This window comes from Salvelinus namaycush, chromosome 8 (assembly GCF_016432855.1).
Source record: "Salvelinus namaycush isolate Seneca chromosome 8, SaNama_1.0, whole genome shotgun sequence".
In the NCBI taxonomy this organism is placed as follows: domain Eukaryota; kingdom Metazoa; phylum Chordata; class Actinopteri; order Salmoniformes; family Salmonidae; genus Salvelinus; species Salvelinus namaycush.
In genome coordinates this window covers 25482315-25510236 of record NC_052314.1, presented here as the reverse complement: position 1 = coordinate 25510236, position 27922 = coordinate 25482315, and the positions used below count along the sequence as shown (strand labels likewise).

The 27922-nt window shown below is 45.0% G+C and overlaps 2 protein-coding genes across 5 annotated transcripts in view; one reads left to right on the top strand and one right to left on the bottom strand.

Moving 5' to 3' along the window:
• LOC120052550 (ras-specific guanine nucleotide-releasing factor RalGPS2) overlaps window positions 1–27922 on the bottom strand; it is a 149732-nt gene that overhangs the window by 34827 nt on the left and 86983 nt on the right. The gene's annotated exons all lie outside the window — the stretch shown is intronic.
• LOC120052551 (angiopoietin-related protein 1-like) lies at window positions 38–27624 on the top strand. Its single transcript, XM_038999529.1, has 7 exons — window positions 38–411; window positions 11900–12171; window positions 12262–12590; window positions 12814–13105; window positions 23959–24152; window positions 25114–25384; window positions 25607–27624. The coding sequence occupies exons 2-7, from the start codon at window positions 11952–11954 to the stop codon at window positions 25792–25794; spliced, it is 1494 nt and encodes a 497-aa protein (XP_038855457.1). The 5' UTR covers window positions 38–411; window positions 11900–11951; the 3' UTR covers window positions 25795–27624.

The following is a 27922-nucleotide window of genomic DNA, read 5'->3' as shown; positions in this document are numbered from 1 at the left end:
CCTTCAGTCTCCATCCAATCCTTTGTGAAAACCTTGAGGCACCAGGCGTCGGAGCTCAGTGGGTTGAAGTAGCCGCTAGTTCAGCCAGGCTCCAGACAGAGCTCCAGCTCTAACCCCTAACCCTAGCCTCACTGAGCCCACAGAGAAGAGACTTTGCTGGGCAGCAGGCTGCAGACAGAAGGCCTCTGGACTCTGGCTCTCTAGGAGGGGGACCGGTTGAGATCCCAGGACAGAGGGAGTAGAGTGGGTGAGAGAGCCAGAGATTAACCCCTGTGTGAGATGGGAGATATGCACATGAGCAGAGCTTGAGGAGGGGACTGAACCGGAGCACGAGGCTCTCTGAGCACTGCCTGACTAACGACACACACATACATCTGCAGGACACACTCTCTCACAAACAAACACACAAAGGTAAGCAGCTGCATGTCTCAGAGTTTGTTCCCCCCCCCCTCTTGTGTAGCTATGTGAGCAGCTGGGAGAGCTCTGCAGGAGAGGATAGGATGTTCTGTGAGGGAGTTATTTTCTTTCTGCAGAAGAGTCAGAAAAGTTTATCAATGCTCCGCTTCTCCAGAGGACTGGGATCTAGATCTGAACAGCTTTACTGTGAGGCTGGTTGTACATAGTGTACAGTGGGAGTAAGAGGGACGCCTCCAACAAAGAGGCTGCGACAGAGTTGGACTGCAGGAGAGAAGGGCGCTAGCCACACACAGGTGCTCAGCAACAGGTAGCCTGCTTCACTATAAATGTCCATTCACTGCTGCTGGGCTCTTTACCGGGCTACTGAAACTTTACTACTTTACCTTTCAAACTACCACTAGTTAAATAAACTGCATGTCTTTCACTAGAGTAACTCCCTGTCGAGCTGGACTGTTTCCATAACTCTATTATTCAAGAGGAGAGGGAGGAAAAGAGAGAGAGAGCCATGGTTTTGTTTATTTCTCTAAGCTTTGGTTTCCTAATACCCTCTCTGCCTGTCCTAGGGCCAGTAGTGCCGAATGAGAAATGGTTGTTAAATTAACCAGGAGAGATTAGGGCTAAATAAATAAGTCACAACCTAATGAGGTAGTGACACTCTACAGTGTGTGGCTAGATGACACACACACATACCCACTTACATTTTGTGGCTTCATCAAGAGTGACTGGGGTTGTTTCTGAGTGAATAGAAAGTCCCATCCATGGCGTCTTGTTTGAAGAAAAACAACCCTGATAATACAATGTAATTCTACTCTGGCCATATCCTGCTGGAGCCAACGCTACCCTCCATCCAGACATCCACCACCTCTAAACCTCACCATGACACTGGGGCTTTGAACGCTAATTGTATCAGTCTGCTAGCGCTCATATTGCCACTCACAATTATGTTAAACTGCTTTCACTTATACATGCTCTACTCTGTCAGTGAGATCCATGGAAAACTCTCCCCGCTCACTGAGGATGCACATCTGTTAATGCTGTACGACTGGAGATAGGGAACGCACGTACATACGCATGCGCACAGCCACAGACTTCACATAGGCAGTATTAACAACAGCTAAAGCAAACATGAGGGCAGGACTAAATGTTCTGAAAATGTTTCGTGAGGACGAGTGTTTTTCAACAAGCGATAAAACAAAGAGCAAATCACGGCCCTAAATCATCTGACAGACAGAGCGACAGAGAGGGAGGGAGGGAGGGAGAGGGACTTTCCCAGTCAAACGTCATCAGAGAAGACCCCGTGCTTCCCAGCAACACACATTGACGGGACTTGACATCCAGGTTTGGAGACGATTTAAAACTTAAGACATTTGAGGAGTAGGTCTATTCATATGGGATTCCTGAGAAACTCAAACACACACTGTGGTGTCAGTCCACAAACACACAGTTAGCAGCTCTCGCTCTGACCACAATACCACAGCTACAACACACACAATCCACTGAGCCTGCCTGTCACACAGGGAGTAATCCACACTTTATTAAGCAAATAAAAACTCTACATTCATTGAAGTCAGCTGTTACCTGCACCAATGGAAAGAACAGAGGGGGGATATAAGAGACGAAGAGGTATATACAGAGCTCATACATGGATCTGTTGTGTATTATGGATGAATCAGACAGCAATGAGTCAAAACTACTCTGGTCGGAAAGGAAAGAGGAAGCGAGAAGGGAGAGGACAGCGGGAGGCAAGACACAGGCACACACACAACCAAGAGTCAGAGGACACTGTGTGTGTGTCTAATAGGTAACATATGTGCAGAGGTTTTTAGTAGCATGGTGACTGACAGAGCAGTAAAAATAACAACACCAGAGGATTAACGGTTCCGCTCCAACATAAAACACACTGCATTATCCACCCTATAGGTACTGGAGGGTCACACACACACACACACCTTGTTATCTTGAGAGTGAGTGTGTGTGATGGAGAGGCGTTGTATGAACCCAAGCTAACCCTAGACACAGCAGTCAGCACTCAACGACATATACACAAACACAGAGAAGCCCACAAGGGAGCTTGGGTGTGTATTTGTGTGTGTGTGTGTGTGTGTGTGAGAGAGAGAGAGACCTGCTAGGGCTTATGCCCCACAAAGAGTAATTGATTATGGGGTGAAGGCAGAGTGGGACCACACCCTACTACTCTGCGAACCCCACATTTGACTTCTGACCTGAAACTCGTCTAGGGTTCCAGTCAAAACGCAGTGGAAGAACCAAAACATGGACTCCAGTGTGGTATAGGGCTGTGGAAGAAATCTCTGTAAGAAGGCTTTTTGGGTTTGGGAGATCAAACCAAAGGCCCAGACACATGTCCTTGTGGCTCCCTTCCTCTTTCTCTAGTTCCCTCTGTTTTCCTCTTCTTCATCCTACAGACCGGCTCCAGGACCAATTACAGTTTAGACGGACTCTTTCACAAGGACATTTTCTCCCTCTCTACTCCTCATTCTCTCCCCCCCTCTATAACCTCACTTACCCCCGTCCTCCACATCTCCTCTTTCATCGCTGTTTCTATCAGTTAGTATGACAGGGTGTGTAGCATGTGGAGGTTGCCAGGGCTGTTGCCTACTCTGATTAATTGCTAACATGTTTCAGGGGTGCGTGTAAGACAGAGCAAACGAGAGAGAGAGAGAAAATGAGAGCGAGAGAGCAAATGAGACAAAGAGGGAGCAAACGAGAGAGAGCAAACGAGAGAGAGCGGATCATATTTATGTTTGGGAAGGGCTGTGTTTTTATGAGACCGTGTGAACAGTAGGGTCCTGATAGGACCAAGTTTGTAGTAGAGTTTTTTTTTACAGCTGTGCTTCTAAAGCATCCTGTCCTCCTCTTCAGATCCCTATATTTTTTCCTCCTCCTGCTGTTATTTCTAGTGATGTAGAGTATCTGTCGTGTGTTTGGGGGGGGGGGGGGGGGGGGGTTGGAAGCAGACAGGGAAAGGCTGAAGGCCAGACGGGATGTTGGAAGCCGGAGCCGCAAAGCTGGGAAATACATTGGCTATAAAAATATAAATCAATATTTTTCAAATATGCCCCTTCTCTTCCTGGTTCTGCCATTCGTCAGACTAGAGACTGACACATAGGCACGACTCGTATCCAAATCTGCAGGCTTCAATCAAAATAAATGGAAAAGAGACACCATCCAGCCATATACAGTACCATTTAAAAGTTCGGACATAAAGGGTTTTTCTTTATTTGTACCATTTTCTACATTGTAGAATAATAGTGAAGACATTGTTTATTATATTTCAGATTCTTCAAAGTAGCCACCCTTTGCCTTGACATCTTTGCACACTCTTGGCATTCTCTCAACCAGCTTAGTGAAGTAGTCACCTGGAACACATTTTAATTAACAGGTGTGCCTTGTTAAAAGTTAATTTGTGGAATTTCTTTCCTTCTTAATGAGTTTGAGCAGATCTGTTGTGTTGTGACAAGGTAGGGGTGGTATACAGAAGATAGCACTATTTGGTAAAAGACCAAGTCCATATTATGGCAAGAACAGCTCAAATAAGCAAAGAGAAATGACAGTCGATTACTTTAAGACATTAAGGTCAGTCAACCTGGACAATTTCAGTCGCAAAAACCATCAAGAGCTATGATGAAACTGGCTCTTTTGAGGACCGCCACAGGAAAGGAAGACCCAGAGTTACCTCTGCTGCAGAGGATAAGTTCATTAGAGTTAAATGCTTCACAGAGTTCAATTAACAGACACATCTCAACATGAACTGTTCAGAGGAGACTGGTGAATCAGGCCTTCATGGTCAAATTGCTGCAAAGAAACCACTACGAAAGGACACCAATAAGAAGAGACTTGCTTGGGCGAAGAAACACGAGCAATGGACATTAGACAGGTGGAAATCCTTTGGTCTGATGAGTCCAAATTTGAAATTTTTGGTTCCAACCGACATGTCTTTGTGAGACGTAGAGTAGGTGAACAGATGACTGCCGCATGTGTGGTTCCCACTGAAGCATGGAGGTGATGCTTTGCTGGTGACACTGTCCGTGATTTATTTAGACTTCAAGGCACACTTAACCAGCATGGCTCCCACAGCATTCTGCAGCAATACGCCATCCCATCTGGTTTGCACTTAGTGGGACTATCATTTGTTTTTCCAACAGGACAATGACCCAACACATCTCCAGGCTGTGTAAGGGCTCTTTGACCAAGGAGAGTGATGGAGTGCTGCATCAGATGACCTGGCCGCCACAATCACCCGACCTCAACCCAATTGAGATGGTTTGGGAGGAGTTGGACCGCAGAGTGAAGGAAAAGCAGCCAACAAGTGCTAAGCATACACTACCAGTCAAAAGTTTTAGAACACCCACATTTTTCCAGTTTTTATTGAAATTTAAGCAGCTCAAGTCCAGTGAATAACTCTGAAATGTACATTGCTTTTCAGTTTTTGGTTACCAAAAACTGAAAAGCAATGTACATTTCAGAGTTATAAAAACATGCCTTTTTCAGGGAACAAGTAATGGGTTAACAACTTCCAGCTGTTCTGCAGCAATGGAAGTAAATTAAGCCTTGAAAGTTGATGCTAACAATTCCTACAGGTGTTCCAACTTTTGTTGATTACTTACAAACCCTCTGTCTGTATAAAAGCAGTGTTGCCAGAGACGCGACCCAGTCGTTCAGTCTTTTTGTTCTGTATCTATGAACGTGACCCAGTCATTCGTTCTAAATGTTCCATTGCCATACCGGCTGGCAACATTCTTATCCCTTACTTGCTAGCTAGCCAACTAACTTAGAGGTACATCAAACAGTGCAGCCAAAATAATAACAATAGCTCCATTCACATTTGTTTAAGCTGTTTTCTAGTGACATTTATTTTTGATACATACAACAATAAGCTAATGAGGCGCGATTTCGCATGGAATAGAAAATGTGCTCTCTCGTAAGAACACGGTTGTTCAGAGGTAGCAGCACACAGCTAACACAATCACTTAAAACTGAAGCTGGAAAGACTGCAAACTAGCTGCACGCTTAATTTGACCTGTTTTCTATTGATAGTGCTTTGTATAGATATACAAACAAAAATGATGCTAATTCATGATTTCGACAGGCTGAGAAAAGCTGCCTACCTGCCTGTCTCATCCCGACACGTTCATTACGATGGAAGACCTGGAGATCGAATTTTAATATTGAAACAATGTTGCAAATGTCGGAGAGACAGACAGCAAGGTTTACACAAATCTCCGCTGTTGAAAATGAAATGTTATTCTAAAAGAAAATGTGAGATAATGTCTAGATGCTTTTTATAGTGGAGATAATTAATAAATTGCCTGGCTGGGCTGATGAGACAGTGGATTGCGTAGTCAGACGGAACAGAGTAAATAGGCATTTTAACATCATAGATTTAGCCGATGGTAACTTATGGAATAGACACTGGCTAGAATGCGGTTTTAACCAATCAGCAATCAGGATTAGACCCACCCGTTGACTAAATCTTTATATATGGCTCTGGCGCCATGTGATATATTGGCCACATTAACCTCTAGTTAAGCAATAAGGCCCGAGGTGGTGTGGTATATGACCAATATACCACGGCTAAGGGCTGTTCTTACGCACGACGTAACGCGGAGTGCCTGAACACAGCCCTTAGCCATGGTATATTGGCCATATACCACAAGCCCCTGATGTGCCTTATTGCTTTTATAAACTGGTTACCAACATAATTAGAGCAGTAAAAATAAATGTTTTGTCCAATGGTATAAGGTCTGATATACCACAGCTGTCAGCCAAATCAGCATTCAGGGCTCGAACCACCCAGTTTATAATCAACTTTAACCCTTGTCTATAAACCCTGTGAGAATAGTGTGGTAAGAGCCAGAAGGCTGATCCTGTTGGTAGCAGCAGTGAAGACTGCAGATCTTTAAACAATCCTTCTCATTCATGATTTTTAGAGTGAGTGGCTAACGCAGCTCCTGTCATTTCCTCTCTGGCTGAGGCTGCTGTGATTTCACTTACCACAGATATACGCACTTTGTGGTGTGGTTGCACCCTAATCCCTTCTCTACTCTACTCACAGCCAGTCTGCGAAATTTCCTTTCGTAGGATAGCCGGAGGCAAAGTCATTATTATCCGTCAGGTGATTGGTTGTGCCTTCTTGGGTGTGACATCACTCTGAGCCCTAACCAAAACAATGGCGTACAATCTCTCCTCTCGGGTCTAAAACCAGTAGTAAACACCAACTTCAATGACAGTTACCTTAAAATTAAAAAGACATAGCTATCTAATATTCACCTAACCCAATGACTTTGTCGCCGAGGAGGGTTTGTTAACTAGTATTTTCTTATAAAAGCTCAGTTAACAATGCTAGCTAGCTAACGTTAGATAAACCGTGTCTAGACTCGGGAGCACATTGACAAGTCACATAGGCTTCAGGAGCCAGCTGGTTAGATATTATTCCACCATGGGCAACAACTGGCTACTAGTTAGTTTTCACTAAAATATGTTCAACTCCTAGTTTGTTTATCCACTGACCACCGCATTTAGGAGGATAGCTAAATCACTGAAATGTGGCCGAATAATCGTGACACATTTGGGTTAACTTACTCATATCAAGCAACAGACAGTTTGTGGAAAGGTAAAAATAACAATAGTGGACAGTGAAACTAAATAGTTTGGTAGCTAGCTGGTGAGGCTTTCATTTATTTCACAAATAATTAAGCTGAACCTGGGTTTCCCAAGGTGAGCAAGCTTAAACAGACGGCTCTGCAGTGCAGTCACACACCCAAGGCGGCTCAACCAATCACTCAACATAACTTATTAATATTAATGACTTTGCCTCCGGCTATCGTAAAAATATTTTGCAGCCGATCTGGCACTGGACCCAAAATGTCCGACCACCACCACCAACACAGCCCTGGAACGTGGGAGATCAGATGCCAAGGGGAGAGGAGGTAGAGGTGTTGAATGGGGGGCTCAGAGCTAGGGTTACAAAATTCCGGGAATGTTCAATAAATTCCCTGGTTTTCCAGAAATTCTGGTCAAAGGATTCCAGATTTTCTGGTTATTCCCTTCTGATTCCGGGAATTCTACAACCGGAATGTTTGGGGAAAAAAGGGAATTTATTTTACGTTCTCGGAATTTCGCAACCCTACTCAGAGCACAGGGTGGGGCCTGTGTCTAGGGTGATTGGTTGCTGGAGCTGGCAGGGTTGGCACGCCTGTGAACAGCTTACTACATCACGGCAGAAATCTCTAAGATCCAAAGCCACAAAACTCCCAGAACCCCAACCCACAGGCCTGTTAAGAGCCACACAGCTAAAACAAGACTAGAAGGGCTAATGAGGCAGGAAACTGATCCTAGAGCTGCCTGCCATGGAACATGTAACAGTGGCAGGCTTCACACAGGAGGTTGAGGAGCGGGTGGTAATTTGTCTAGTATAGATGAGGTAGCTGGGTAGAGAGGGCTATTGAATCCTGCGCTGTAGGCCTATATTGGCCCTGGGCTGAGGCAATCATTTATACAGTAATACCGTAACAGAAAGAAAGGGAGAGATGTAAGATAGTGTCTCTTGTCCCGTGAATGCTCCATTAACAGTCCATGTGTGTGTACGTGAATGGGAGCATATGGCTAAGAGCGAGACGGAGGTTTCAGGGCAAAGTCATAGGTCAGCTGCCTATTAATAACCTTTTGTAAGGTGAGCAGCCAGCGGAAAGTGACAGAGGTCACCCTGTTTCCATCGTGTAAGACTGGGAAGCGGGAGACAGGCCAGTTCAGTTCCAGAACACAAAGGCACAGTTACAACACACACAAGTGCATGCGCACGCACACCATCACACTCCTAAGGCTAGTTTTCCTTTGGCTGGGGTCGGATGTTGCGACATCTGTTAGTGGGATACGTGAGCCGTTGGCTGTGGACCAGGAGCCAAAAACACTTATTTTTATTGAATTTAGAGAGGTTGAAGGAAAAAGAAAAAGCTTCTAACAAGTTGAGGGGGAGAAAAGGAAAGGTTGTGATTTCTAACTGGCTGTGTTTTGCGCTTTTCTAAGGTCTGTTCATCTCCCCCTCACTACTGTCACCACCCATTAAAACTACTACAGCCTCAGCACTGACCCATAGAGTGAGGGAGGAGCAGACAGGTCGGGGGCAAAGGGAGAGAAAGCCAGAAGAAAGAGGTAGAACAGAGTGTTGCATCAGTACTATAAGTGGTTGTTGAGGCGTTGTCCTGCTTCAGAGGTGTTGGGTCAAACGCAGAAGACATTTCAGATGAATGCATCCAGTTGTACAACTGACTAGGTATCCCCCTTCCCCTTTATGGAGAGAGCCAGGGAGATGAGAAGTGTATGACCCACTTTCTCCAGTTCCAAATCTCCATCTAACAGTCAGCTTTTACCTCTGTTTGCCTGCCTCTCCCCTCCCCCCTTTTGGTTTAGTCGGCTCTGGTTGGTCTGACTGGTCGGTGCTTTCATCTGGCTTTGATGTCTAACTGAAAGAGACACGTCTCTTCTTCATCTTCTCTCTACACTAACCTCTCCAACCTCCACCAGTCTCTGGCTGTGTCCCAAATGGCCAACCTAGAGCCCTATGCGCCCTAGTCAAAATATGTGCACTAAATAGGGAATAGGTTGTCATTTGGGACCTAATCTGAGGATGACTGACTCAGTAGAGAGCTGGTTCCATCTACATTCTGCCCCCCCGCTACAAATGTGCTCTTCCTGTAGGCCTTCACTAGGCGTTAAGACACAGTGTACTGACAGAGTACAGGCCACTGACAGGTCTGGTCAGAATGCTCTACTGCTGTGGTGTACATAGATAGAAAGATAGAGAGTCAGAGAGAAATATATAATGTAATGACAGTGGACAGTGAAAGGTATGTCTGCTGTTCAGTGTAGATTGGTTTGTTTGTCTCAAAGGGAGCCTGATAATTAAGCAGTATGGATATGGATGAAGGAGCTGCTAAAGTGACTGCCTTCAGGAGAGCAGTGTGTTTGTGTGTGGAGACAGAGCTCGAAGGAGCTGTTAAAGCCATTAACAGGTCAGTGAGGATAGAGGACCTGGTTACGTTGTCAGGGGTGTCTGCTGTCAAATTAACACACAGCCAGAGAAATGAAGAACAACGGACTACACACCCTTTTCACAGCGTATTGGCTCGGCTAGCACACACACACACACACACACACACACACACACACACACACACACACACACTCTGGCACACTGGCTCACAGTATCCACACTACTAATCTAACTGACAGAGTTGACTCAAGTCCTGAGGAGCAACAACGGCATTACAGGAGCCCCACAGGGCATCAGTTTAAGGGTGGGGGTTTTAGGTAGTGAAAACTCAGGGTGTAAAGTGGAGCAGCGTTTAGGTAGTGTGTGTGTGTGTGTGTGTGTGTGTGTGTGTGTGTGTGAGAGAGAGAGGTGGTGATGAGAAGCAGACATGGCAGGCACCTGTAGAGAGACAAACACAACAGTAGGGGTGAGAGACAGGTTACAGGAATCAGAGCAGGGCAATGGGGCAAAAGGGGGGAGTGGTGGTGGGCGGAGAGCAGGGCTCTAAAGTGCGACCAATGTGGTAGCATATATGAAAGTAAATATTTTGCTGTTCAACCAGGAATTTTATTTGGGAGCACTGTGCTACAATGAAAAAAATAATTGTTGTAATGATAAGGCTTCGCTGTACCTTTGTTTCCAAGTGTCCTAGAGAACCAAGTGAGTGCAGATTTGTTAGATTTTTGTAATTTCAATGACAGGTATTCGTATCAACATTTTTGCCTTTATAATAAACAAATGTATTTACAGCATTACATATTAGTTTCTAGGGCACAACATGTGCTTCAAAGCTAAATAATTAATGTAGGCTGTATCTCAATCAATTACATTATTTATTCATTTTTGCTCCTAACTAACTGCTACAAATGAAACATTTTCATTTAGAGCCCTGGCAGAGGGAGTAACAGACACCTCCAGAGGTAAATAACATTTTCTACTTAGCATACCTGTGTGCGTCTGTCTGCGTGGTGTGTGTCTGGGTTTCCGTTAGTAAAATGTGGCGCCGGACAACATGACCAGAAAGATTTTCATTCACCGACAATTTGAGAAATTTACCGGACCCATATGCATTACGTGAGTAAAGATGCAACAACTAGGATGGGTTGCTAATATGACTAAGATTGTGCCTTTGGCTCAACAAAAGAAAGTTGATATGAAAACCAATAGAACAGGAGCGAAATGCTGGTTTCAATGGAAGCTCTAACATAACGTAGCAGGTGTAGAAAGACACCTGAGCGAAGTTCCCACTTCTGTTTTTCAGGGGAAACGGAAGTTAGATTGAAAATACTGTATCCCTGAAAACCGGATGTTAGCGCTTTCTGGAGACTGCATAGGCTACGGCAGCTCTGACAGAGAACAGATATCCAGACCTACTCCTGCAGAATAACTGGACAGCAATTTGTTTCCCAGCTCCCTGGGACACCAGCTAGCCCCTCTGCTGCTTGGTTGTAAACTTCATAAACCATCAGATTACACAATCCCTGTGTCTTTGTATTGTTCCAAACTAAACGTTTGGCTCTGGTGCTCAAGCGTCTGTTATTGGGAATTATTCTGCCGCATGACTAATCCACTGCCTTGGAGATCATTGACATTTTCTACTACTCCATTTCCAGCAAGGCAATCACATAATTTCTACACCTCCCCAAGAGGGAAACTCCCCTGGTGTTTGAGTTGTAAACTGGCTACTGTAAAATGTCCATTATTGGTGAGCTTGACTACTACATCTGACAAAGAATGTTTGCTAGTAATTATTAGCTGTAAACATGCTATTTAATTGTTCAACGCTGGCAACATACTCTGCAACCAAAGACAGTAAAGTATGAAGATACGCAGAAACTGCTACTCCAATAGAAATGGCTGATCACATTTGTAGGCGATGTCATGGCGACGTTGGCTAGCTCATGCGCAGAAACACATCATCAGGTCTAACGGTCGTCTCGTGCCGAACTGTGCATGTGCAGGCCGTCAAATCAAAGCCACTCCTTCGATAGAAGTTGTTTTTGGATGAAAATGAAAACGTGTCAGTTTCTCACTTTGAGGTTGGGGTAATAACATTTTCAACTACTTATTAGAATCAAGGTTGTGCCTTTAGATTGAGAAAATGAACAACAAAGGAAGAATGTTTCACTTCTCAAACACCAAACTCTGGCCTGGTCTGCTTGGTCTGTTTCGCAAATGTTCCCGGAAGTCTTGCAATGTTGCACCTCTGGATATTAGAAAATCTGCGACGCTACCCTCTGTGTGTTAGTAGCTACCGGTGCCCTACACGTCTTGCTTTGTTGTTATGAATCTGCCGCAAAACTATTTTCCTTTTTAGGGATATAATATACAGGACTAGCACACCTGGCATATTGTTGTCAACAATTGCATTTTTATTGTTTGGAAAAGTTAACTATTTCTTCACACTAACTCCTGTTTCTTCATCCATTGCAGTGAAGCCTAGAGGAAGTCCAGGAGGCATCCAGCTAGCCAGTAGAAGAACACCATGCAGGGTGTGGTCGGGGTGAGACGGGGGGTGTCGTGGAGCCTGTGTGGCCTGCTCTGCCTCTCTCTCTGGGGGCTGAGCCAGTGCAGAGGTTCCAGACAGGCCAGAGAGACCAGGGACCAGACCAGGGACCATCCCATGCTCAGGGCCAAACGAGCTCCTGCTGATGATGTCAAGAAGTGCTCCTACACCTTCCTCATTCCCGAGCAGAAGATCACAGGTCAGTGTTTTGTCTTCTGTGAAGACAGTCATTTATTTTTTGGTCGGGTCTTGTTTCGTGACTTTGAATGATTCTAACGTCCATCATCAGGCCCCGTCTGTGCCAGCGCCACGGGCCCAGAGCCGGACAAGGAGCGCGTGACGCGTATTGACATAGCTGACGTGAGAGAGGTGCTGTCCAAGCAGAGACGGGAGATTGAGACCATACAGCTGGTGGTGGACGTGGACGGCAACATGGTGAACGAGATGAAGCTGCTGAGGAAAGAGAGCAGGAACATGAACTCCAGGGTGACCCAGCTTTACATGCAGCTGCTGCACGAGATCATCAGGAAAAGGGACAACTCTCTGGAGCTGGCCCAGCTGGAGACCCGGGTTCTCAACGTCACCTCAGAGATGCTGAGGCTGGCTTCACGCTACAAGGTTAGAACATCAAGGTGGAACTAGAAAGTAGTGAGCTTAACGCTACTTTCATGTATAAATCAAATCAAACGAAGCGTGTTAGAAGCAAATCAACAGTGCCATAATACAGAAGCTTTAAAAAGACCAGCAAACAATAATTTGATATAGTTTGAGGATATTTAGATATTCTATAACTAAATGAAGTAACTTGTGGCCTTTTGTTACCTTCTCTTTCTGCCACCAGGAGCTGGAGGGGCGTTTCGCATTGATGGCAGGGTTGGTGAACAACCAGTCGGTGCTGATCGCTGCGTTGGAGGAGCAGTGTCTGCGGACCCTGGGGCATAGTGAGCTACCTGTGGTCCCCCCGCTGGTCCAGGTGGTGCCAGAGAGTATCCCCGTCAACAGCCGCTTTACCAACGAGATACAGAGGGACCATACCAACCGAGCCTTCCCACGGGGGTCACGCATGGACTCCCCCACTGCCTCCCCATTTGCACTCAATCCGCCGCCACCGCAGGGCACGCTCACCTCAGACGGTATGTACCAAGTAGCACTGGGAGGGGTGGTTAACGTTAAATGAGAAAAACACAATAATTGGGTCCAATTATCACAGCATGTGGAGTTGGTTGGAAGCAGTGCTGGTACTGTAATGTCTGAATTAGGCAGAAGCTAAACTCACAGTAGGCCGGACAGACATTTCACATCTCTAATTGTCAGAAAAACGCAAAATTAGCAATGCGGTAGCCAATGGTGCATCTAATTCCCTAAATGCCTGGCAAATGAGTAAACGGTCTGGCTAATGGGCCGGCTGTGGTATAGTGGGTTCATACCTGTCAGGAAAGACTGAAGCAGTGAGATCACACATTCCTCTGAGTGCCTCTGGGACAGCTGGACTGGCTATAACCTACTGCTTGCATGCGTGTCTGAGCATATGGAGTGGGTTCTGGAGAATTAAACTGATCCCTAAGAGTATGGGTTGAGTTCTGGGCGTAACTATGACTTTCTGGGAGTATGGCCGAGCTAAGCTCAGTGTTGGCTCAAATGCTGGCCAGATATACAAACTGTGATAAATACAGCTCTACCTGCAGTCCATCACTGAGCAGGTACAGAGGCACGCAAAGTCACAAACACATTCACACAGCTGGCTGCTGGGTGCCAGGCTACAACCTGGGTATATGATCTTAACTCTGGGTGGATGATGTAGGCATTTTTCAGCATATGGGCCAGCTTAAGTAAGCCTTTTCTGAGAACATGCAGACATACAGTGGGGATAGAGAGCTCTACCTGCAGTTAATCACTGACCAGACACACACAGTAAAACACACACACCGCTGAAAACAATCATAAAAGCCTGGATGCAGCCCCTGATAAATATAGCTGCATGGAAATTAGAAAATGTATGTGCAAGCAAATAGGCCTATATATACACACACACTATACAGTATATACTCAAATCAAACCCATCTGGTGGGCCAGGCCCAGATTAGTCAGACAGAAGCAGTAAATTAGAGACTGCAGGAAGCTAAGAGATGCTCTCCTTATCTGACTCAACTTGCTCTCCTGACTAGCCCCCACAAAAATCACAACATCTCCCATGTGAGTGAGATCATTTCCAGCATGAAACCAATTTGCAGGGTCATAATGCTTCTTGGAAATCCCTCTTTGAAAGATTGGGCAGGAGCATTTTATTATGACTGGAGATTTGGTTTGAAGACCGCAGAGAGGGCTTAAACAAACAGATGGCTGACAATGAACTCACTGTAACACTCACTCACTAGAACAGCCATACTGAACATGCGGACCACGGTCCAGACCCAGAACGGGGTCAATACGGACCACTGGTCCCGGCTTAAAATAAATATATACAGTGCTTTCAGAAAGAAATCACATCCCTTGACTTTTTGCACATTTTGTGGTGTTACAACCTGAATTTAAATGTAGATTTTGTGTCACTGGCCTACACACAAAACCCCATCATATCAAAGCGGAATTAAGTTTTTAGCCATTTTTACAAATGAATAAAAAATGAAAAACAATGTATTGAGTAAATAAGTATTCAACTCCTTTGTTATGGCAAGCCTAACTAAGTTCAGGAGCAAACATGTGCTAACAAGTCACATAATAAGTTGCATGACTGTGTGCAAAAATAGTGTTTAACATGATTTTTGAATGACTACCTCATCTCTGTACCCCACACATACAATTATCTGCAAGGTCCCTCAGTCGAGCAATGGATTTCATGAGGCCAATGGTGACTTTAAAAAAGTTTAACGGCTATGATAGGAGAAAACTGAGGATGGATCAACAACATTGTAGATACTCCACAATACTAACCTAAATGACAGAGTGAAAAGGAGGAAGCTTGTACAGAATAAAAAAAATATTCCAAAACATGCATACTGTTTGCAACAAGGCACTAAAGAAATACTGCAAAAAAGCAATTCACTTTTTGTCCTGAATACAAAGTGTTGTATTGGATTTTCCCTAAACATTACTGAGTACCACTCTCCATATGTTCAAGCATAGTGGTGGCTACATCATGTTATGGGTATGCTTGTAATCGTTAAGGACTTAGGAGTTTAACAGGATAAAAAAATAATTGGATTGGAGCTAAGCATAGTCAAAATCCTAGAGGAAAACCTGGTTCAGTCTTTCCACCAGACTCTGGGAGATGAATTCATCTTTCAGCAGGACAATAGCCTAAAACAAGGCCAAATATACACTGGAGTTGCTTACCAAGAAGAAGGTGAATGTTCCTGAGAGTCAAAGTTACAGTTTTGATTTAAATCTACTTGAAAATCTATGGCAAGACATGGAAATGATTGTCTAGAAGAAAAAAAAACATGTTCTTACTTTGTCATTATTATTATCATGGGAAAAATCCAAAGAAATCAGCCAAGACCTCAGAAAAATAAATAATTGTAGACCTCCACAAGTCTGGTTCATCCTTGGGAGCAATTTCCAAACGCCTGAAGGTACCACGTTCATCTGTACAAACAATAGTACGCAAGTATAAACACCATGGGACCACGCAGCCATCATACTGCTCAGGAAGGAGACGCGTTCTGTCTCCTAGAGAAGAACATACTTTGGTGCAAAAAGTTCAAATCAATCCCAGAACAACAGCAAAGGACCTTGTGAAGATGCTGGAGGAAACAGGTACAAAAGTATCTATATCCACAGTAAAATTAGTCCTATATCAACATAACCTGAAAGGCCGCTCAGCAAGGAAGAAGCCACTGCTCCAAAACCGCCATAAAAAAGCCAGAATACGGTTTGCAACTGCACATGGTGCAAAGATCGTACTTTTTCGAGAAATGTCCTCTGGTCTGATGAAACAAAAATAGAATTGTTTGGCCATAATGACCATCGTTATGTTTGGAGGATAAAGGGGGCTTGCAAGCCGAAGAACACCATCACAACCGTGAAGCACGGGGGTGGCAGCATCATGTTGTGGGGGTGCTTTGCTGCAGGAGGGACTGGTGCACTTCACAAAATAGATGGCATCATGAGGTAGGAAAAAGATGTGGATATATTGAAGCAACATCTCAAGACAGTCAGGAAGTTCAAACTTGGTCGCAAATGGGTCTTCCAAATGGACAATGACCCCAAGCATACTTCCAAAGTTGTGGCAAACTGGCTTAAGGACAACAAAGTCAAAGTATTGGAGTGGCCATCACAAAACCCTGACCTAACCTATAGAAAATGTGTGGGCAGAACTGAAAAAGTGTGTGCGAGCAAGGAGGCCTACAAACCTGACTCAGTTACACCAGCTCTGTCAGGAGGAATGGGCCAAAATTCACCCAACTTATTGTGGGAAGCTTGTGGAAGGCTACCCGAAAAGTTTGAGCCAAGTTAAACAATTTAAAGGCAATGCTACCAAATACTAATTGAGTGTATGTAAACGTCTGACCCACTGGGATTGAGATGAAATAAATAAAAGCTGAAATAAATCATTCTCTCACAGAGCACCTGGCCCACACGGACTACGGGGTAAAGCACTGCAGGTCTAGTTTTCGCACGACTGTTTCAACTCCTGCTGAGCACTTGTTCAGTGCCAAACTCCTGGAAGGTGTCGACCATTGTACCAGTGACTAAGAAGTCAGGCGCCAAATCACCAAATGACTTTTGACCTGTGGCCTTCAAGCCCCTTCTGGCCAAATGCATGGTTGTCAATAAGCAATTGATCTATCTGCTATCTGTGCATAGCAGATAGATCAACTGGACCCATTATAGTTTGCCTATAAGCCACATAGGGGGACTGAGGATGCTACCCTGACCTTCGTGAACATGGTTGTTTTAGTTCAGCTTTCAACACAAATAGACACACTGCTGAAACGACAACTGGACCTGAGGCCTCGCAGGTTGGATCAATTAATTTTTTCTCCCCAATTTCGTGGTATCCAATTGGTAGTCACAGTCTTGTCTCATCGCTGCAACTCCCGTACGGACTCGGGAGAGGCAAAGGTCGAGAGCCGTGCATCCTCCGAAACACAACCCAACCAAGCCGCACTGCTTCTTGACACAATGCCCACTTAACCCGGAAGCCAGCCGCACCAATGTGTAAGAGGGAACACCGTACACCTGGCGACCGTGTCAGCGTGCACTGCGCACGGCCCGCCACAGGGGTCGATAGTGCACGATGGGCCAAACCCTCCCCTAACCCGGATGACGCTGGGCCAATTGTGCGCCGCCCCATGGGTCTCCCGGTCGCAGCCGTCTGCGACAGAGCCTGGACTCGAACCCAGAATCTCTAGAGGCACAGCTAGCACGACGATGCAGTGCCTTAGACCACTGCGCCACTCGGGAGGCCCGGATCAATGACCAACTGACCGCCCACAGAGGGTCCTCATGAATGGGGCACTCGCTGATGAACTGACCCTGAACACAGGGGCGCCCCAGGGTGTGTCCTTTCACCGTTGTTGTTCTCTATCTACACTAATGAGACAAAGATCCAAGGAAACAATGTGAGCCTTTTCAAGTACGCGGATGACATGGCTCTGGTAGGACTCTTTTTTAAAGATGCTACGTCAGACGGGGACAGCTATTTTAAATAGACCAACAACCTTCAAAAATGGTGCCGGTCAAGTGCCCTCCAAATCAATGTGGAAAAGACCAAGAGGCTGATCATCAATGGCAGCAACTTGCCAATGTTCCAACCACTCTCTCTGAACAACCAATCAGTGGAGGTGGTTAAGCGTTTCCAATCACTAGGGACACAAATTGATAACAAGCTGAGCTTTACAGAGAATGCAGACTGCATATTTTTTAAAAGCAAGCCACCGCTTGTTTTTAAAATCAGGAAATGTAAGTGGTTTGGGGTAAGCCAGGATGTTCTGGAGAGGGTGTACAGCAGCTTGGTGGAAAGCATCCTCACGTTCAATATGACAGTGGTATCGTAATCTCCCATTTGAGCAGTCTGTTCCACAAGGAAACCAAAAAGAAGGCACTGGCTGTCATTGGCGACCCCTCCCACCCGCTACAGCCTCAGTTCGAGAGGCTTCAATCTGGCCAGTGCTTCAGAATGCCCATGGCCTAAGAAGAACGTGTTCAAACAATTAATTCCTTGTGCTGTTGGACAACTAAATGCAATATAAATTGTATCGGTATACAGTGCAAGTACAGACTTTTCCACATTTTGAATTTAGAAAATTGATTAAATGTTTTTTTCCCCTCATCAATCTACACACAATACCACATGATGAAAGAGCACAAACAGGTTATTAGAAGTTTTTGCAAGTGTATAAAAAATAAAATATCACATTTACATAAGTATTCAAAGGTTTTTGAAGCACCTTTGGCAGCGGTTACAGCCGCAAGTCTTCTTGGGTATGACGCTACAAGCTTGGCACACCTGTATTTATGGAGTTTCTCACATTCTTCTGCAGATCCTCTCAAGCTCTGTCAGATTGGATGGGGTCGCTGCACAGCTCTTTTTTCAGGTCTCTGCAGAGATGTTTGATCGGGTTCAATTTCGGGCTCTGGCTGGGCCACTTGAGGACATTCAGAGACTTGTCCCAAAGCCACTCCTGCGTTGTCTTGGCTGGGTCGTTGTTCTTTTGGACTGTGAACCAATGCCCCAGTCTGAGGTCCTGAGCTCTCTGGAGAAGTTTTTCATCAAAGATGTCTCTGTACTTTGCTCTGTTCATCTTTCCCTCAAATCGTGACTAGTCTCCCAGTCCCTGTCGCTGAAAAACATCCCCACAGTGTGATGCTGCCACCACCATAAAATAATAATAATTTAACCTTTATTTAACTAGGCAAACCTGTTTTTGCTTTGTCATTATGGGGTATTGTGTGTAGATTGACGAGGGAAAAAAATATTTAATCCATTTTAGAATAAGGCTGTAACATAACAAAATGTGGAAAAAGTGAAGGGGTCTGAATACTTTCCGAATGCAGCACACACACACACTTTAGGAACTCAGTCAGGCTTTAAACTTTCTGCAGTTGAGAGTTGTAATAGTAGAACGTGCGAGGTGCAATTTCGAAAGTTGGTAGTGTACGGGCAATTTTCCTCTTGTTATGTCATTCACTGACAGACATTATAGAGCTAATTTTAACCTGTCAGAAATGTCCAGTTGATCAACTGCTGGTCATGTTAGCTAAATAGCTGGTTAGACTAAGTTACCTATCTAAATCTTGTAGTGATCATGGCCAGATTACGTGCCCAGGCAGGGGACTCACCCCCAGGGGCCCCCCATTGACTTTGTTGAGTCACCCCGGCATCATATGAGCACACAAAATGTTGCAGGAAATTAGCTTCAAACTGCAATAATTTCTCTCTGCCCCATGGCAATATGTGTAGAATTGCAGGAAAGTAGCTTTAAAAAAAATTGCCAAATGTTCTCCCCGCCAACAACAGGGGTGTAAACAGTTCGATCAGCTTGAGGTCACATCGGTTGCAAGGTGGGGGTTTGTTACTATGCTGATAAATGACAATATCCATCCGGACCTTTGCCATCTAGGAAAATTGTGTGACCGGACCTTCTCAAATAGTAGTTGAGTACCCCTGCACTAGAAGAATGAGCAAGGGCTTTCATATATGGCCTGGGGTAGGAAGGAGGTGAAACTGACAAGACAGACGGAGCATATGATTACTGAGGACAAAATAATCTCTGGTCTGTTTTTGGGTAAAGTGGATTGGAGAGGAAAGCCTGAGACTGTAATCTTCAGATCAAACTGCCACTACCTTCCTCTATCGGTCCCTCTCGGGCTGCTGTGGGCCAGCTGGGGTCTGCATTATTTAAACCCTTCAGCTGTGTGCACTGTAGGGCCATAACTCTGTCTGTACTGTACCAGGTCAATAGGTTCAATACAATAAACACAGAGGGAGATCTAGGGGTCACTGTTTGACAGACATCTTAACCTTGTCTCTGTTAATCTGTTACAGTTTTCCTACCATTAGCCATCACAGGAAACAACCTCACTGTAATAATAGCCAACAATGGTCTACAACCTCTTAGTAGTCAAATGTTATAACAGCAAAAGCTAGCAAGCACTTAAACCATGATAGAAGTGGTCATTGTTCACAGCAGACTTCTCCCTGACGTGAAGTCAGACATCTCTGTCAAATAGTGCCGCCTGCCATCTGTCTGTCTGCGTGTGTGATCTGAGTTGAACTAAGTGTCTATATATACACTCATCCAGTATAGTGAGTGTTGTAACTACTGGCCCTGTGCCCAGCTTAAAGAGCCTCCAGAGAAGTCTAAGTGGTGTGCTGTGTTGAGTGTGTGATGTCAGTGTGTGATGTCAGTGTCAGACCAGTGAGCCTCCAGCTCCTTCAGGCAGAGCAGCCGTTTCCTGCAGTAACAGTGGGACTATTGGCAGTTGAAAGGACTGAAGAGGAAAGAGGGAAGGCGCTACATTTAGAAAGAGTCTATTGAGAGAAAGGCCGGTTGGTAGGGAATGAGGGAGCGGGACGGATGGAAGTAGAAGGGGAGAGGGGATGGAGGGGTTGTGATGACTAGGGCCCCACTTTCAGAGGAAGAGAGGGACAGCGTGTGTTGAAGATTTCTGATTGTGCATACAGCTGCCTCTCCACAGTGGTGCTGTGCTCTATAGCTGTATGTTACAGCAGCACAAACTAACATCTCCACTTGGATACGTGCGGGGGTCGTCCACAGCGCACAACTTCTGACCACGACTAGAGTTTAGGCATCAGTTATAGGAGCTAACGCAAGAGCTACAAATTCGAGTACTACATGATACTCGAATGCACCCTACACCCATCATGAGGTTGCTACAACCTAGCCTACAAATTAAAGTTTATAATGTAGGTGCATAGGTCGAGAGAGACAAATTGGAGTAATCAAGTTGACAATGAAACATTTAATACCGCCTTGCACACTCTTGCCTGAATCCAGTGGATCTGGGGTGTAATCATTAGGCCAAACAGTTGCTATTGGAGTTTCCATTAGAGTTCAAGTAGGTCCATCCCCGTTGCGTTTGCTTTTGTTTAAGAAATTGCTTTGCAACAGAATCGGCAGAATTAATACACCCCTGATCACACGCACACACAGACTTAACGGATCCATCATTACCCGAATATCCAAAACCCAATCCGGGACCAGAGCGGATCCAGAATTCTAAATAATGTCAAGGGTCTGGGTCAGATCTGATGTGATGGTCTCGGGTATGTAATTTTAACTGACTTGTCCGGAAGGGCCCGTACAGATCCGAACGCGACTGCTGCAATAGAGAGCGAGAGAGACATATTATCATTTATGCTGCTGCTTTTGCTTTCCAGCTTGTTGTTGTCATCAAAACGGCAACAGGCTCTATGACTGTAGCCTCCGTGTGTTGCAAACTCTAGGAGATATCATACACTAGAACCGCATAGCGCCCCCCCCCCATTGCGTCATTGGCTGGAAGTGCCGAAATTTGGATTTAGGCCTAATTTTTTCACAAGGACTTTGTAGAATTATACAAAACGAATCTAAACAAATAACTATTGTTATATTTTTACATGGATATATTTCTTCATGCAATTCATGCGTTACAATTGTTTATGCACTATTTATCAAGACTTGGTGCTTATGTTTGCAAACCTTGCGGGTTGATATGCATCTGATGTGTATACTAAATGGAACACCCGGCAACACTCAACGTTCTCTAGCTGGTACTTACAAGCTGAACGGCCAGGAGGTTCTAGTGTTAATGGAAGATGGAATTAAACATTTAAGGAGAAGGATAGGCTACAATGACCAACAGCTAGGCTGCTACTTAATATTCTGAGTGGATTTGTTGTTATTATAAGAATAAGGAAGCGCATGCACAACATCCTCAATTAACCTAGCTAGCTAACATTAGCTAGCTTCTCCAACTTTTTGGACCAGTGACGACCTCTCCGCTAACCTTTTCCATTTGCTTGGAAAAACCGCTACACAGCCTACATTGCTGTCACCATATTAGCTAACGTCATAGTCAACATGGCTACTAGAACTAACATGTTAGTAAACCCACAATCAAATCCATGTGTACAAATCGATGTGGACACTATATTGTGTACAATCACACAATACAGTGTACAACAAGTAGTTTAGCAGTTACACCGGTGGGCCCCGGCGGCAATAAATTCATACAACTGAAAGCTTACCTTGAGTTGGAAGAGTTGCAGTGTTGGCTATCCAACAGGTTGGTGAGTAGGCTAAAAAATCTGCATTAGGTAGCTAAGTAAGTGAAAGGTAAAGTAAGAAGAGAAATAAACAAAATAAAACAGCTGCTTCTTTCATTTTTTAAGAAATTAATTTGTTCAAAACTGATCAACTATTATCTCTCTCTCGCTTTGAGTCAACTACTCACCACATTTGATGCACTGCAGTGTTAACTAGCTGTAGCTTATGCTTTCAGTACGAGATTCATTCTCTGATACTTTGATTGGATGGACAACATGTAAGTCTATGGAAGGGGGTGAGAACCATGAGCCTCTTAGGTTTTGTATTGAAGTCAATGTATCCAGAGGAGGACGGAAGCTAGCCATGGTGCTACCCTACAGAATTCTGTTGATGCTACTGTAGACCTTCATAGCAAAACAGTGTTTTAATCAGTTATTTGGTGACGTAAATATATTTAATATTGTTTCATCTAAAAAGGATTACTTTTTAAAATGTTTCTCCATTTTAATTTTTTATGAAATTCATTGAGTAAATTTTACATTTACATTGTAGTCATATAGCAGACACTTATCCAGAGCGACTTACAATAAGTGAGTACATACATTTTTCGTACAGGTCCTCTGTGTGAATCGAACCCACAACCCTGGCGTTGCTAGCGCCATGCTCTATCAACTGAGCCACACGGGCCCTCCCCGGAAGGCCCACTGAAAGAGAGACAGTATCACAGACATCTAAATCATACACATCATATCGGAGCTCCTCCACTCTGAAACGTAGCCCAAATAAATCTACTCATCTCCTTTCGTTCTGGACAGTTTGGTCCCAAAAGCAACAAGAGAGAGAAAGCGATTAATTGTTCCTGCTCTGTGATGAAAAGCAACACGATCATCTATCATGAATCTCTGAGGATGAGTGGAGCCAGGCTGAATCCTCTTCTGTTGATGGCTTAGCTCTCAAAATACACATGGCCGGTTCACCTCAATACACAGACCAACACCACACTGTGGATGGGCCAATCCCTGCTCCAACCACTAGGGTCACATGAGATATTCCCCTGTTTTTTACTTGGAGAGAGAGGGGGAGAGAGAATGAAAGAGTCCAAGAGAGCTATAGACAGAAAGAAAGAAAGCCTCTCAAGACAGAAGTGGTCTAGATGAAGACGTATGGTTACTGGAATAATATATCCCGGTTCTGTGAGGTTTTAGGTATGTGTGAGGCACTACAGTGGCTCTGTCCTACACACACACAGCTGAGAAAACTATCTTCTGTGTGCCTCGGGCCCCAGAGGACCCCCTCACAAAGCCTGTCTTCATGGCTGCTCAATACATATCATTCACACAGGAGCAGGAAATAAGCAGGGTTTAGATACAGCTGGGGATCTAGGTACTGAGCTAATGCTGGCTGGCTACATAAGGCTATATGGTGGTCTGGGCAGGAAAGGGGCTCACGGACTGCTACAGCATCGTAACTACTCCTACCCATCCCCCCAAACTAGGTGGTCTTGGCAAGCGATGCCTTCCTTTCTCTGTCTCGGTCTCTCTGTCTGCCCAGTGGGGGTACATAATGTATTTAGCGTGTGTGTGATGAAAGAAGACATCTTGTTCACCTGAGGCAAGATATAGTATGGAGATTAGTGAAGAGGATGTTACATAATAGAAGCAGTACTAACAGAGGAGACACTGGCTTTGGGCTCAAAACAAGTGCATTATATAGGGAATAGGGTGCCATAATGGACGCAGGCACTGACCCATTTCTCCCTCCCCCTCTTCCAGGTCCGTTTAAGGATTGCTACCAGGTGCGCCAGGCGGGCCACAGCACCAGTGGGATGTACCTGCTTAAGTCTGAGGGCAGTGACCGGTTGATCCAGGCCTGGTGTGAACACGGCCTAGACAACGGAGGCTGGACTGTGCTACAGAGGAGGAAGGATGGATCGGTCAACTTCTTCAGGAACTGGGAGAATTACAAGGTACTATAGCGCAGACGATAACGCACACTGACACACCGAACATAAACATCTGGATAAGTATGTATATTGTTAAGCACTGAGCCATTGGGGCTAAGTCCAGCCCTCTCCCTCTGACCTCCAACCAGAAGCCACCCAGCTGTGACCCCAGTAGGGACATTTAGGGAAGGGCTGATGTTCCCCTTATCTCCCCTCCTACGTAACATAACCGAGCCCACTCCCCACCACATTCTGGGGCTGCTAACACACCCCATCACTCTGGAGAAAGCCCTGTGTGTACACACACACCCATTATACCCCCATGGGCAGGTGAGGAAATCAGACTCCTTCCCTCCTCTCTCTCTTCCTCCATCCCTCCCGCTTTCCTCTCGTCATCATCACTGAGATCTCATCTGGACCCAAAACACCCAGCAGTGTGTATGTGTGTGTGAGACAGTGTGTGTTGCCCCCATAGACTTTCTCCCCTGCCCACAGCCAGTAATTCACCTTGACTGGAAAGGCAGAACTTTGACACATTATCGTCTCCAACAGGGAACTGATTCAATTCGGTTCCATTGATTCTGAAGGTCTGGTTTCCTTTAACACAATGATGCAGCGTGTAATCATATTACTGAAGTCTACCCTCTGTGATTTACCCTCTCTTTGTCCTCTGACCGGGACTATTTAGACTGTCTACAGACACAGGTGTGGTTCCTTTTGCTGCTGACTAGAAACGGTGTGGTTTGTTAAGCTAGTTAGTGGGTGAAAGCAGCATTCCAAAAGCTTTAGCTGGGACACTATACAACCACCACACAACTCACTGTCCTGTAACCATTCATTAGAAACCCTTGGAGACTGGAAATAATCTATATTATAACCTGCTGTGTGTGTGTGTGTGTGTGTGTGTGTGTGTGTGTGTGTGTGTGTGTGTGTGTGTGTGTGTGTGTGTGTGTGTGTGTGTGTGTGTGTGTGTGTGTCCCTACAGAAAGGCTTTGGGAACATTGACAGTGAGTACTGGCTGGGTCTGGAGAACATCTATAACCTAGGGAAGCAGGGGGACTACAGGCTGCTGGTAGAGCTGGAGGACTGGGTGGGAAAGAAGGTGTATGCCGAGTACAGCAGCTTCCACCTGGAGCCTGAGAGTGAGGGGTACCGCCTGAGACTGGGCACCTACCAGGGAAATGCTGGAGACTCCCTCAGCAGCCACAATGGGAAAATGTTCACCACGCTGGACAGGGACAAGGACGCTTTCTCAGGTAAACACAAGACAGTGTGCCAAAATAGGGATGCACGCTAGAATACAAGTACAATGCTGTACTTGTACGCTAACACACTACTATGCTACAATACTAGTCTCCCAATCATACCGTTTCACAAGCTTCTTTGTACTGTGGTCCATTTCTCTAACATCCCTGCTCAAGTGACACCTAGCACTAGAATATGCTGTACCACTAAGCCCCCTCATCTCCCCTCTCTAGGTAACTGTGCTCACTTCCATAAGGGTGGCTGGTGGTACAACGCCTGTGGCCAGACCAACCTGAACGGAGTATGGTACAGCGGAGGGGTTTACCGCAGTAAGTTCCAGGATGGAATCTTCTGGGCCGAGTACGGAGGAGGGTTCTACTCCCTCAAGTCTGTCCGCATGATGATCCGACCTATCGATTGAGCCTGGAGTAGGCTCCATCCCCCTACCTACACTATGACCTTTAACCCATCATGACCCCTACCCTACCCCTCCCCCTCCTGACCCCTCTCAGCTTCTCTACCAAGCTACCCTTCATCTCCACACTCCATTCCATCCTTCCATTCTCAAGTGGAGAAGAGAATTCGATTTCAACAGTCAATGCCCAAAATGGAAACCCTGGTTATTTTTTACCCTCTCTGGATAGAAGACACAGCTTTCTGCTATGTTTCAGCTGTCCTCCTATTGAGTCCTCTCTAACATGGCCAGATAATGCTGTGACAGATAGCAGTGGACAGCCAGAGTATGGACTCTAACACAGAGCTAGCTGCCACTGTCGTCTTCTACAACAGTCTATATATACACAGTATGCTACCACCATGTCACAGTTCAATACGCTATGAAGGTGATTACTTTAGGAATTTGAGATGACTTACAGCCTAAATGCTACTGGAAAAAAATATTGTTAATTTTGTTGTTCTGTTTTGCTTGTATCCAGCGGGTTTGTTGCTAAGTGAGTGCCTTTTTTCACAGCGTAATAAGGATTTAATTACAAGTTCCTTATGATGTCATCAGTTAAAATCAAAATGAGAATGTACCACAGTCAAAAGGGGTTGAGAGGCACGCACCTCCCCCCCAGGCATACAGGACTTGGTATGGTCTTCATGTACATATTACTCTGTTGTTTTGTTTGGGCTTGTTGTTTCGGGGTTCCCACAAGCACTGAGAGGAAATGGACTCTAACAATGTGCTTTGTGAAGTGGGAATGGCCCAATTCGCTTTGGCATGTAAATATATTGGCCTTTATTTGTGAGAGTTAATTTAAGACGTATGATTCTGCTCAAGCCAAATGTTTCCTCCATGGTCTCCCTGCCATCTCTCACTTCTGTTATTTATCAACATATTTATAATGAGTGTAGTTATAGTCACGCCCTGCTCTATTTAGCCCCAGTATGGCCATTCTGTTTATTCCTGTTAAGAGTCACACACACACACACACACTAGAGAACAACCGATAATCAGCTGAGCCGATATATTGGGCCGATATTGGCTGTTTCTAGTCTAATCGGCTATTGGCCCTTCTCTATCGGCTTTGCTGATAGTCCCTCTACATAGCAAAGCTGCTGCTATGCCAGCCACCACACAACGCCTCAGCCACGAGCACTGCACAATGCCAAGGAATGTCTAGCTGGGAAAATCAGCAGCAGTAAGCAGCAAGCTAGCTCATTGTCCAACAGAAAGGTGTAGTATTGAGAAATTGATGAATTGACACAGTGACCAAAATCAAACTCCTGTGGCAAATATTAGTTTAGTTAATTCACTAATAATTAGGCTTGTGTCGACGTGCCCGGACATGCATGCAATAAGCAAGCTAGCTAAGTAGATAGCTATGTGACCTGTTAGCAAAGATCATAACTAACCCTTTCATCTGTGGTGTTAGCTAGCTAGCTATATTAGCTAGTATGCTAGCTAGATAAAAATGTAGCTAAGATAACAAATAGGAGCTAACAGCCAATGTAACTAGCTAGTTGTCATTTAGCTGGTTATCATTTGGAACATGCACCATTTTCTGCAACGAACCATCTGACTTGTAATTGTGTTATGTAGTTAGATTGGTAAAAACTATGTCAAATGTATTGTTTGATTTTTAAATTAATGCATACACGGTATCGGCCCTAAACAATCCATATTGGTCATTCTCCAACACACACACAAACACCGAGACAAACGTCAAGTTGACGAAGGTGAATAGCTGCCCTGCTCTGACATCAGTTTCCATGCAGCTCTATACTAAATAAAACAATTTTTAAATACCCTTTGCTCTCACGACTTCTAATTCACACAATCTCACTCTCTCCGTTTCGCACCCAACCACCCAATGGCCAACAAACATTTTCCAGGACAGTTAGTCAACCTAGTAAGTCCGCTTTGTCACAGCTGGCGTAAACCTTATATGTTTGATTATACCGCTGTATGAAGGAGCTATCAGGAACAGAGAGGTAGTAAATATGGAGGATGATAAGTCTTATGAAACCTCTCATTATGCAGGAGTTCATAATGAAAGAATGCAGCTTTGGAGAGTAGAGGAGGAGAAAAGGGGGAGAGAGGAGGA